General features: G+C 27.1%; 3 protein-coding genes across 4 annotated transcripts; 2 read left to right on the plus strand and 1 right to left on the minus strand.

The window, feature by feature from the left end:
• The first annotated feature begins 378 nt into the window (after positions 1-378).
• On the plus strand, positions 379-5,547 carry LOC103568784 (EGF domain-specific O-linked N-acetylglucosamine transferase). The gene is made up of 11 exons (XM_008545752.2): positions 379-813; positions 1,835-2,030; positions 2,643-2,849; positions 2,963-3,111; positions 3,186-3,349; positions 3,442-3,562; positions 3,648-3,801; positions 4,190-4,390; positions 4,459-4,592; positions 4,660-4,762; positions 5,281-5,547. The coding sequence occupies exons 2-11, from the start codon at positions 1,854-1,856 to the stop codon at positions 5,452-5,454; spliced, it is 1,584 nt and encodes a 527-aa protein (XP_008543974.1). The 5' UTR covers positions 379-813; positions 1,835-1,853; the 3' UTR covers positions 5,455-5,547.
• Positions 5,497-7,500, minus strand: LOC103568786 (uncharacterized). Its single transcript, XM_008545756.2, has one exon. It carries the CDS (start codon positions 7,238-7,240, stop codon positions 5,594-5,596), a length of 1,647 nt encoding a protein of 548 aa, XP_008543978.1. The 5' UTR covers positions 7,241-7,500; the 3' UTR covers positions 5,497-5,593.
• LOC103568810 (ATPase WRNIP1) lies at positions 7,246-11,486 on the plus strand. Of its 2 annotated transcripts, none has more exons than XM_008545784.3 (4): positions 7,246-7,290; positions 7,734-7,942; positions 9,096-9,936; positions 10,971-11,486. In XM_008545784.3, the coding sequence occupies exons 2-4, from the start codon at positions 7,769-7,771 to the stop codon at positions 11,132-11,134; spliced, it is 1,179 nt and encodes a 392-aa protein (XP_008544006.2). In that variant the 5' UTR covers positions 7,246-7,290; positions 7,734-7,768; the 3' UTR covers positions 11,135-11,486. The 2 variants fall into 2 exon arrangements, with proteins under 2 accessions (XP_008544006.2, XP_053595712.1); XM_053739737.1 differs by lacking the exon at positions 7,246-7,290 and adding an exon at positions 7,591-7,676.
• The last annotated feature ends 63 nt before the right edge of the window (positions 11,487-11,549 follow it).

The raw sequence follows: 11,549 nt of genomic DNA on the forward strand, positions 1-11,549 counted from the left end.
TTTTCAAGTCAAATTAACAAGAAATTGACTGAAAATTAACAACTTTTTTCTAGTCAACTTTTGAAGTAAACTTACATTCTAATTCGGGCAGTAAACTTACGTCAAATTCAATAGCATGTTTCATACAAATTCTCGTAAAAAATGAAAAAATCTGAAGTTGACGGAAATTTGACAACAAATTCAACGAAACTTTTGTTTACGCAAACTGTGCTATTCGGGTAGTTAACTTTCCTGATAGCAAACTAAATGAATACCAACTTTTTTAAGAGCAACTCGTGCTATCAAGGATTGAAAAAATTATATTCTTTATTTTCAACATGCGGAAATACACCGACAACTTTTTTTTTACTATTAATAAACTTTTTTTCAATAAATTTTTACTCACAACATGTATAATTTAAAAATACCGATGATATTATCAATCGTTGATTTAATTAATTTAAATTATTCCTTGCAGTTTAAAAAAACCGGTATTGTATTTATGTGATTAAATAATAAATGAAAACTGGTAAAGTACATGTATTCAGATAAAATATCGCTGAAAGATACTTTGTATAAAATATAACATATGTAGATATATATAATAATAAACAGCTGATTACCTCGTGTTTGAAAGTACAAGTGAAAGAACGTGAATACTTATCAGTTAAAAAAAAGTAAAAGATAAATATAAATATAAATAATAAAAAAACCATCACCGATTAGAAATTCGATTTTAGTAACAGTCTACTGATGCTGGTGAAACGCAAATATTTGTTTCTTATAGATTTTAATATATATAAAATAATATCATATATAATATTGTATTTATGAGTAAGTAATTATAAATATTGATATTTTTTTATTCTAATTTTCTTTTTTTACATACATTTATTTACTGTGACAAAAAAAAAAAAAAAATATAGAAGTCAGGAATAAATTTTAAATTACGAAGTCCGGAATAATAATTTTAAAAATATATTTACAGTAAGACCTCGTTATAAGACTATTAGTTGCTCTTTTAAACTATCGTGATATCTGGTTTATAAAAAAGACAGAATGATAGTCTTATAACGAGGTCCGAATGTATTTAATAAAATAATACTGAAGTTAGCCGACGTCTAATAATTTTTGGATTTTCTTTAGAACGATAAATTATAAAAAAACAATATTTTAAAAAATTGCACTTATAGTTTTTTTAATTTTCTACATATGCATATTTTTAGTTTTTTTTTTTTTTTTTTTTGTGATTGATGTGTTAAAAAAAAATCCGAAAATTGTTAATTGTTTGTTAATTTATGATCCTGAAGTTAACTATTATCAATTTTTATTTTTTTTAACAATTTAATTTAAAAAGAAAAAAAAAACTAAAAATATGGACATGTAGAAAATTTGAAAACTGTTGGTGCAATTTTCCAAATTTTTTTTTTTTTTAATTAGACGGCTAATTTCAGTGCCATGTTAATTTCAGGATCATTTAATACAAAATAATTTTATTTTGATTTTTAAATAAAATAAATAATATTTCTTCTCTTAATATAAGTTTTAAAAAAATAATTATGAGCTAATAAACATTAATACAATATAAAGTAACGGAAAAAAATGTATACATGTTTATATATGTATATAAAAATGACTAGTGTTTAAAAGTGAGGTCATACACCCACATCAGGTGTTTCTTACTCTTTACCCATACATTAACGCCTACTTTTTTTCTTCACTATAATTTTTTTCCTTGCCACTGAACAATCTACAGCCGAGCATTCACTGCATTAGTATTTTAACTTCCCATACATACTTTGTATAGAACTAAAAAGAAAAAAAAAGTTTTAATTTAATTCTTTTAATATTTCAGCCGTTTATGAGCAAACATCATGATAAATAATTATAAACTATTGATAAAATTGATCGTTATTTATTTAATTATCAATATATGTGCTAGTGATATTTATAAAAATATTAATTTGCCGGTAAATCATTTGAAATATTATTTCAATTCATTTCCATCGGTTGCACGTGAATGCTACGATGATCCGGCATGCCCGTATAAGGTAATCAATTTTTTTTTATTTCATTAATCAATTAATAATAAATACGTACAATTATTATTAATATTTTCTTCAAAGAATTATTTATTTTTAAGTTAGAATTGACTTTAAATTTTTCAGTGATAATTAAAAGTTAAAATAATCATTCAAATTTATTACATCGATTGTCGCGCTCATTTCCGGTATACTTATTTTTGAACTAAAATTTCTTGAAACTGATCGAGTTCAAAAAATGTTTTTAAATTTATTTGACCGCTGGCTATAAAATTCAAATATTTTTATTTTAAATTATTTTTACATTGATCTTAATGATACCAAAATTAGCCGACATCTAATGATTTTTTTATACACGACAAATTTAAAAAAAACATTATTTTAAAAAATTGCACCTATAGTTTTTAAAATTTTCTACATGTGCATATTTAAAATTTTTTTTCTTTAATTAAATTATTGAAAAAAAAAATTTAAGAATTATTAATTGTTTGCTAACTTCCGGATGATTGATCTTAGAATTTTTCAAACGATTTTTGTGATCAATGGCCAGCAATTTTTTATACTTGAGTTTATTTAATTTATACTTTTATAAATTAATTGTTATTATATTTTTTTTGCAAGGAACATTTAGATAAAAACGCGTGCTGGGGATATGAAAATGATTGTAAAAAAGAAAATGCATTTTCAACTCCACATTGTCCTGGTGATCACAAAGGATGGGTGTCAAGTAAAGAAGCACAAATAGATACATTTTATTCTCAAGGTGACTTTGGATATGTTAAAGATCAGCGTAAGGAAATGACGCTGCTGTGTGAACCATTTTTTAAAGTAAATACTATTATATATATTTATTTAAATTGTAATTCATTTTTTAAAACTTACACGAATGTCATAAATAAATTTAAGAAGCGTTCTTGTTAATTAGAAAATTTTTTAAACAGGAGGATTCATCATTAGAATGTTCAGAACATCTACGATTTTGTAGAGGCAGAAATATAATGATTAATTTTACGGATCTGATAAATAGAAAAGAGCCCATTAGATACGCGATGGATGTATTAAAAGAAGGACAAATTGGGGGTTATTGCAAGTAATTATTATCATTGTTATCAATAAATAAATAAGTAAATTAATTAATTAGGTAGTAATAATTATGATTAACAGATTGAATGATGAAAAATTACAAGACAACGCAGATCACATCAGCGCTCTGCAATCATGGGGACCGGAGTTGAGATATTTTCGTAAATTATCACGACGTCCAATAGTCGAAGGCGACTGTGATATAGTTATTGAAAAACCAACTTATATTATGAAGATTGATGCAAGTAAGCAGTTTGAATAATTGCAAAGAAATATAAATAAATAAATAATTTCAATAATTTTTTTTTTAAATACAATTGTTGTAATTATATTACAGCAGTTAATTTGTATCATCATTTCTGTGATTTTTTTAATCTCTACGCATCGTTACACGTTAATAATACTCATCCATTGACATTTAGTACTGATAATCATATTTTAATATGGGAAAGTTACAAGTAAGTCAACTAAATAACATTTTTTTTTCTTTAATGACGATAATTAATTATTAATAAAAATGAAATAAATATTCAAAAATTGAAGTTATCATTCGGCGTTTCAAGATACGTTTGAAGCATTTACTAAAAATTCATTATGGGATTTAAAAACATTTCGTGGCAATACAGTTTGTTTTAAAAATTTGGTATTGCCATTATTACCTCGTATGATATTTGGACTTTATTACAATACTCCATTAGTAAGTATTATTTTAAATAAATTATATATTTTTGACATACGTATAGAAAAATGAAACAATACTTTTTTTGACCTAATAAATTAACTAAAACTAATAATTTGTAATTAAAGCTGCCTTTATTGCTTTATTATTTAATAAAAAGGTATCTAATTAAGAGAATAAAGAAAAGGAAATTAAATTTTGAAGTATAAATTTATCGTAAGGCCTAAAATTTTTTTTTCACAGGTTACTTAAGCCAATAAAAAAAGATAAAAGTACTAAGTTTGTATCATATTGAAATGTTGAAAAATAATTTTGACCCGTAGTGTCTCTTCTTAAACTGACTTGGAAGTTTTAACTTTTCACAACTCAATAGTTGCAGATATAGATTAAAAATCTTCTTTTTCAGGTATATGGCTGTGAAAAAAGTGGACTTTTTAAAGCTTTTAGTGAACATATATTACACAGACTTAAAATACCTATTTATCAACGCAAAGACAATAGAATACGCGTTACATTATTAAGTCGTGATACAAGATATCGTAGAATATTAAATGAAGATGAACTTGTTGAAGGATTAAAAAAAAATATCAATTACAAAGTCAAAAGAGTAAGTCATCCATTTAAAATCAATTATGTAAAATACAAAAATTCTGTATTTATCATTTTTTCTTACAGGTAATTTACAATAGAGCAATACCATTCAAGAAACAACTAGAAATAACTCGTAATTCCGATGTATTTATTGGAATTCACGGAGCTGGATTAACTCATACATTATTTTTACCTGATTGGGCAGCAGTATTTGAATTGTACTTATCAAAAAATTATAAGTATTGAATTGAGTCTAATTAATATATGTAATTTTTTTTTGTTTAGATACAATTGTGAAGATGCTAGTTGTTACAAAGATCTAGCTCGATTACGCGGAGTTAAATACTTTACTTGGGAAGATGATGAAAAATTAATTCAACAAGACCCTGTAAGTTTTTTTAAAATTTCATCTGACTTTATTTTTAATAATCTCATTCATTATAAAAACTGGCTCTTAAGGCTAGGCAGCATCTAACGAAATCTCGAATTTAAGATCTCTAATTACGTTTTGTTTATTTATGGGACTCGAATGATGAAAATCTTCCAAAGAAGTTCATCTTCTGTTTTTTGCCGGAAGCTAAAAAAATCGTTGTAATGATAATTATTTAATAAATAATTAGAAATCTTAAATTCAAGATTTCGTTCAATCAATTCAATTTTAAACAGATTTAATCGGAAAAAAATATTTATTATTTTCAATTCTTTTCGGTTCAAGTTTTCAATCAAATTCAATCCAAAAATATTAATTTTTTCCGATTTCTGATTAACATTCAATCAGATTAATTCGGGACTTCCCAATTAAAACTGATAGAAATTCAATCAAAAATATCTGATTAGAATTTTCTAATCGTCAAATTTCTGATTCTGATTAAAGATAAAATTATTTATTCTTTCGAAAATTTACAGGGTACTCATCCAGACGGAGGAGCACACGCTAAATTTACAAATTACAGTTTCAACGTAACTGAATTCCTACGAATCGTATCTCTAGCTACAGAGTCAGTATCCAGTGACCCGAATTACAAAAAATTTATGAACTCAAATACCTCAAAGTCAAAACCACCAAAAAATGAATTATGACAATTACTGTATAATAATTAATTAAAATAAGTATTCCAACGTTACCTATTGATACAAAAATTTTTTTATTTTTATATAAATAGTAAATAAAAATTATTTATCACACCACACAATATAAATTTATTTTCACAAACAATAATTACAATTTTAATTTAATGTTATAACGATACAATACAAAAACACTGAAAATACAAATAGCAGCATACGAACAAATTAATAATACCGCATTGTATTCGTCAACATACAAAGTTTTTATTCTCAAATTAACAACTCCAGTCAATAAATTCGAAATTAAAAAAAATATAAGTCCATTATAATTAACAGCTTGAAAAATAATCGGAGATTTTCTCATTACTTCTTCATTATCAATGTCCTCAACATCTCTATCTCTCTTCCAATTATCCTTCACATTAAATTTATCATCAAATTTAACATTCTTCTTTTTTTTCTTAATACCATCCTTACTTTTATCTCCATCCTCACTTTTAGTATCATCTCCAGCGACAATAAATATCAAAATATCAATTAATATCTCAACAAGCAGCAATAAAGTCAACAAAATGGTGCTGAGCGTAACAATCCATGCGCAGTAACCAAAATTCGCCATACGCCGGGAAATCCCATACTGCCAGTTGCAAAAAATAGTTAGTCCACAAGCCTGTGGCGCTATTATCGATAGTTTAATGCATAATATCATTGCCTTTGTGTATTCAAATGATACTTTTTTACCAAATAACTTCATCTGCACACCAAAGCGCTTCATAAATCCGTAATTATCCTCATTATTATTGTAGGTTGAGTAAATTAAGCGTCCTAGCGCAATGCCTATTAAATATAAACCAACATAACCTGGTACAGACACAATTCCTTCGCGGTTCGCTGATACAAAATCATTGCGCGGTGTGTCACCTAATAGCCATTCTTTCAAACCTTTCGTATTTAATGCGTACTCATGCATTATTAATATCCATAGGCCTGATATTAATGACAAACTAGAGCTAATAGCGCTTGTTATTGTGCTTATAAATATTTTAACAAACGCTAATGTTAAAAAAAAATTCCAATGCACACCATACTCAGAAACGTGGTTATGATAATTTGAATATTCAACGGCTATAATGCGTCCGATTCCCAATATTAGTAATGGCGCAGTATCTTTTGTACATTTTTTTGCATTTAATGCAAATTTACGTATTAATTTTATTTGTTTATTACTATTGTTAATATTACGAAAGTCTTTTGTTTGAGGCGACACTATTGCGTTGGCAATTATGAATAAACCGACGCCGGTATCCATTAAACTGTAGCCATATAATTCCGTTTTCGCGTATTTTCGTGGAAATATATTAAAATCAACGGCTAATATACAAATACAAGTTAATATATTTGTTAACGCGCGAAAATTTGTTATAAATGATTTTTTGAATTCGTTCTTTTTACTACTTATATTTATAGATAATTTATGACGTAACTTGTAGATGATTGTGTAGTTAAATATTGTAAGAATAGTTATTGTTAAACTAATGAGTAATGTATAATTTGATAAAATGGTGAGACTTAAGATGGATGGAATTATTGTAATAATAAATTCAATTATTGGTAAAAGATTACGGTCTATTTTATTGTTTAGTAACGAGGTAATTGTTGATAAAAATATAATTGTCAGTATGTTTGGTAAAATTACTATTATTATTTCTTGTGGCGAACTCCCGCCGAGATTTGAAATGAACTCTTGTTGCGCGCGTCGGTAGCGCTGCTCGTCATCATCCTCGTATATTGATCTCATATTTTTTTGTATAGTTGAGGAGAGATGTTTTGGCTTGATATATTTTTAAGGTTAAGATTATTGTTTTTATTTTATTTCACTTATTTGGTCTGCACTTGAGTTAAAATTTTATCACCGCACATTTATTTTTTCATTAATTTATTTTTTTTATTTAATTATTTAAATTTAATTTGCTGATAATATTTTCATTTATTTGGTTTTTTATTTAATAACGATAAATTGAAACGCGTGTTTACTTTTAGGCGATTAGGAGACTAGCGCCGTCAATTGTTTTTTTAGCAACTAGATTTAGTTTGTTGGGGATTTTTTTAATTTTCAAATGAGCATGAGTGAATCTAGCAGACATGAGGAAACAAGTTATAAATTTGAATTAAATAAATAAATTAATTAAAATTATTAAATTGATAAAAACGCGCCAAATTTAAAAAGTTGACATGTCAGTTACATTCACATTCATAAATGAGAACTTAATTAATTAGAAATGTTTTTGCAGGATAGATATTGAAATATTTATGGAAGAATTTTAGTATGGAGACTAATGAAATGAGTGAATTGATGTTGATTGATAAATTGAGACCTCGGAGTTTGAAAGATTATTTTGGACACAAAAATGTTATTGGAGAGGAAACTTTGTTGGGTAAAATGTTGGATAAAAAAGAAATTAGTAGTATGATTTTGTGGGGACCAACAGGATGTGGAAAGGTAATTTTTTAAGCACTAGATGACAATACAAAGAATGAATGATTATTGAAAAAAATAGTCATGGATTCATTAATGAGTATTAGTGCCATTAGATATTTTAAAAATTTCCCAGACAGCATTCAAGTTGGAATGACTGCTTTACGACGTCTTTTAAAAGGCGTCCTCAAGAAGTCTTATAATGACTTCTTAAAGGTGTCATTTTTAAGAAGTTTTAATTCAGAGTTCTTGAAGACTTCATAAATAAGACGTCAGTTTTGTGACGTCTAAATGTATTCTTTTTTTTTCAACTTTTTTATGAAGTCAAAATTAGGAGCTCCTTAAAGACATCATGGTAAATTCACACTGAAGTCTTATTTGCGAAGTCAGAAAAAAGAATTCTTTGAGAACTTTTTTTAAAGATGTCTTGCTGAGTTCGCTAGGTGGCTCATTCAACATCTTGAGAACTTCTTAAAGTCTTCTTTAAGATGTTGATGAGACGTCAAAATCATAAATAGGAACTCATTCAGAACTCATCAAGCCGTCATTTTGTTATCGCGGTAGGGGAGAGCGGAAGATTTTTTAAACTTTTGAAAATTCAAGAGAAACATCAATAAATATCTTAATATTATTAAGATATGCCATAAAAAAACCGTTCAGAAATGGTTTAAAATAACCCAGAGAGCAAAATGGCGTCTTGATGAGTTCTGAATAAGATCCTACTTATGATTTTGACGTCTCATCAACATCTTAAAGTAGACTTTAAGAAGTTCTCAAGATGTCGAATGAGCCACCTAGCGAACTCCATAAGATATCTTTAAAAAAAGTTCTCAAAGAGTTCTTTTTTCTGACTTCGCTTATAAGACTTCAGTATGAATTTACCATGACGTCTTAAGGAGCTCCTAATTTTGACTTCATAATGGAGTCAAAAGAAAGAATACATTTAGACGTCACAAAAGTGACGTCTTATTTGCGGAGTCTTCAAAAACTATTAATTAAGAGTTCTTAAAGATGACATCCTCCAGAAGTTATTATAAGACTTTTTGAGGACGCCTTCAAAAAGACATCGTAAAGCAGTTATTCCGACTAGAATGCTGTCTGGGTATATATTCTTAAAATTATTCAAAGCCCATTTATGTTCTTACCATTATTAATCGACAAATATTTAATTTTTTAGACTTCTCTTGCCAATGTAATTGCAAACATGAATAATTATAACAGTAAACAATCAAATGACAACAATACTTGTTTTATAAAATTGTCTGCCGCGACATGCGGTATCGGTGACATTCGAACCGCCGTAAAAACAGCAATTGATACTAAGAAAAAATTAACATCTACTTCATGTCCAATAATTGTATTTATGGATGAAATTCATCGGTTCAATAAATTGCAGCAGGATATATTTTTACCTCACGTTGAAGCCGGTACATTTATATTAATTGGAGCGACGACTGAAAATCCATTATTTAGTTTGAATTCAGCATTAATAAGTCGCTGTCGAGTATTTAAATTTGATAAATTATCCACGAATGACATTCAAAATATACTCAATCGTGGCCTATTACTAATAAACAACAAATTGAAAATAGTTGATAATAAATTTATTGAAGATACTGGAAATGAACCTGGTTGCTGTACTACTGAATATACTATTAATCAAGATGCATTGCAATGGTTAGCAGAAATGTCTAATGGCGACGCAAGAATAGCTCTTAATACTCTTGAATTAATGATCAAGTCGTCTAATAATTCGAATAGATTGAATGAAATAAACTTATCATTAGAAAATGTTAAAATAAATATCGAAAGAGCGTATTTGTTGTCTGCTAAAGAGTGTGATATAAATAATGATTTAGTATCAGCAATGCACAAATCAATTAAAGCTAGTAATTTAAATGCAGCTTTGTATTGGCTCGCTAGATTAATGGCCAATCGTGAAGATCCGGTTTTTATTGGAAAAAGATTAATACGAATTGCTAATGAAGATGTTGATATTTCTGATCCTGATGCTTTAGGTAATCAACTTATTAATGAATATTTTATGCTGTTAAAAATTTATTCGATTTTCAACAATAATTGTCATGGAAATAAAATAAAAATTATTAACATCGATTTGTTCCCTGATTTAAAAACTCCGATTGAATCTGATTTGAAAATTTCAACAGGATACTTCTGATTGACTTAATATCCCAGACAGCATTCAAGTCGGAATGACTGTTTTACGACGTCGTTTTGAAGGCAGTCCTCAAGAAGTCTTAAAATGACTTCTTAAAGATGTCATTTTTAAGAAGTCTTGAAGACTTCATAAATAAGACGTCATGGTAAATTCATACTAAAGTCTTAGTGCGGAGTCAGAAAGAAGAATTCTTTTTAAAGACGTCTTATTGAGTTCGCTAGGTGGCTCATTCGACATCTTGAGAACTTCTTAAAGTCTTCTTTAAGATGTTGATGAGACTTCCAAATCATAAATAGGAACTCGTTCAGAACTCATCAAGATGTAATTTTGCTATCTGGGTAAGTTTTAATTGGAGTTCTGAATGAATCCAATTGAAAGTTAATCGGAAAAAAAATTATTATTTTTCGATTAAATTTAATTGGAAAATTTCTATCGGATTCAAACAGAAAATAATCGAAAAATAAATTTACTATTTTCCGATTGAATTCGATTCAATCTGATTGAAAAATTTTAATCAGATTTTATCAGAAAATGATGAATATTTTTTTCCGATTGAATTTAACAAAAATTCGATTGAGTTTCAATCAGATTTAATCGGAGTTTTTAATCAGGGCTGACATAATAAAAATATTGAGCTGAATTTTAATAAAAAAAAAATTTATAAAATACACTACTATCTTTTTTTAAAAAAATAATAATAAGTTTTTGATAATCGTGAGTTTCAAAAGTAGTATTATTTACAATTAATTTACTTATGGACAATAGAAATATAATTATTGCAATGAGATAAAATATAATGAATGAGTTTATTTATTATCTGATTTGATATTAAATTTATAAATAACCACAACTATTTCGTAACATTTATTTTAGATACTGCAGTCCATACCATGCATGCATGTCAAATGATTGGGATGCCAGAGTGTGACGTAATGCTGGGCCAATGTGTTATTTATTTATGTAAAGCCAAAAAAATTAATTTTTTCAATAGACTTAAAAGTGTTCATCAATTAGTTACAGATAATTTAAATAATTAATAATTACTTTACTGTTTCAAGAAAAAATTTATCATGCCGTCAAAAAGTTTTGATACTTCTACAGAAATTAATTTACAATAATTACTTATAATTATTTTTTATACCAAAAGATTAATAATAAAAAAAACGATACCGAAATTTTTATTTCACTAAAAATAATGAGCGCCGCATTAAAATAACCCGCGCAAAGTTGCGCGTGTGCGCCGAGTAAAAGAAATAATCTTGCGCTTGCGCAGTAAAAAAAAGTATAATAAGCTGGTAGTTGACATAAACTAGCGAATTATCTTAACGAACTAACAGAATTCTCAAGGTTAAGTACCCTGATTGGTTGATTAATTTACCAATAGTCAAATCACATGACAGCTGATTGCGAAAGTTCACCTCCGAGATTCCATCTTACAAAATATGTAATTCA

Source organism: Microplitis demolitor, chromosome 6 (assembly GCF_026212275.2).
Source record: "Microplitis demolitor isolate Queensland-Clemson2020A chromosome 6, iyMicDemo2.1a, whole genome shotgun sequence".
NCBI classification, from domain to species: domain Eukaryota; kingdom Metazoa; phylum Arthropoda; class Insecta; order Hymenoptera; family Braconidae; genus Microplitis; species Microplitis demolitor.

Coding starts and splice junctions, on each gene's coding strand:
- LOC103568786 (XM_008545756.2), bottom strand. CDS start 7,240: ATGAGATCAATATACGAGGATGATGACGAGCAGCGCTACCGACGCGCG.
- LOC103568810 (XM_008545784.3), top strand. CDS start 7,769: ATGGAGACTAATGAAATGAGTGAATTGATGTTGATTGATAAATTGAGA. Junction 7,943..9,095: donor GACCAACAGGATGTGGAAAG/GTAATTTTTTAA, acceptor TTAATTTTTTAG/ACTTCTCTTGCCAATGTAAT. Junction 9,937..10,970: donor TTCTGATCCTGATGCTTTAG/GTAATCAACTTA, acceptor CATTTATTTTAG/ATACTGCAGTCCATACCATG.
- LOC103568784 (XM_008545752.2), top strand. CDS start 1,854: ATGATAAATAATTATAAACTATTGATAAAATTGATCGTTATTTATTTA. Junction 3,802..4,189: donor TTTATTACAATACTCCATTA/GTAAGTATTATT, acceptor CTTCTTTTTCAG/GTATATGGCTGTGAAAAAAG. Junction 4,763..5,280: donor AATTAATTCAACAAGACCCT/GTAAGTTTTTTT, acceptor GAAAATTTACAG/GGTACTCATCCAGACGGAGG.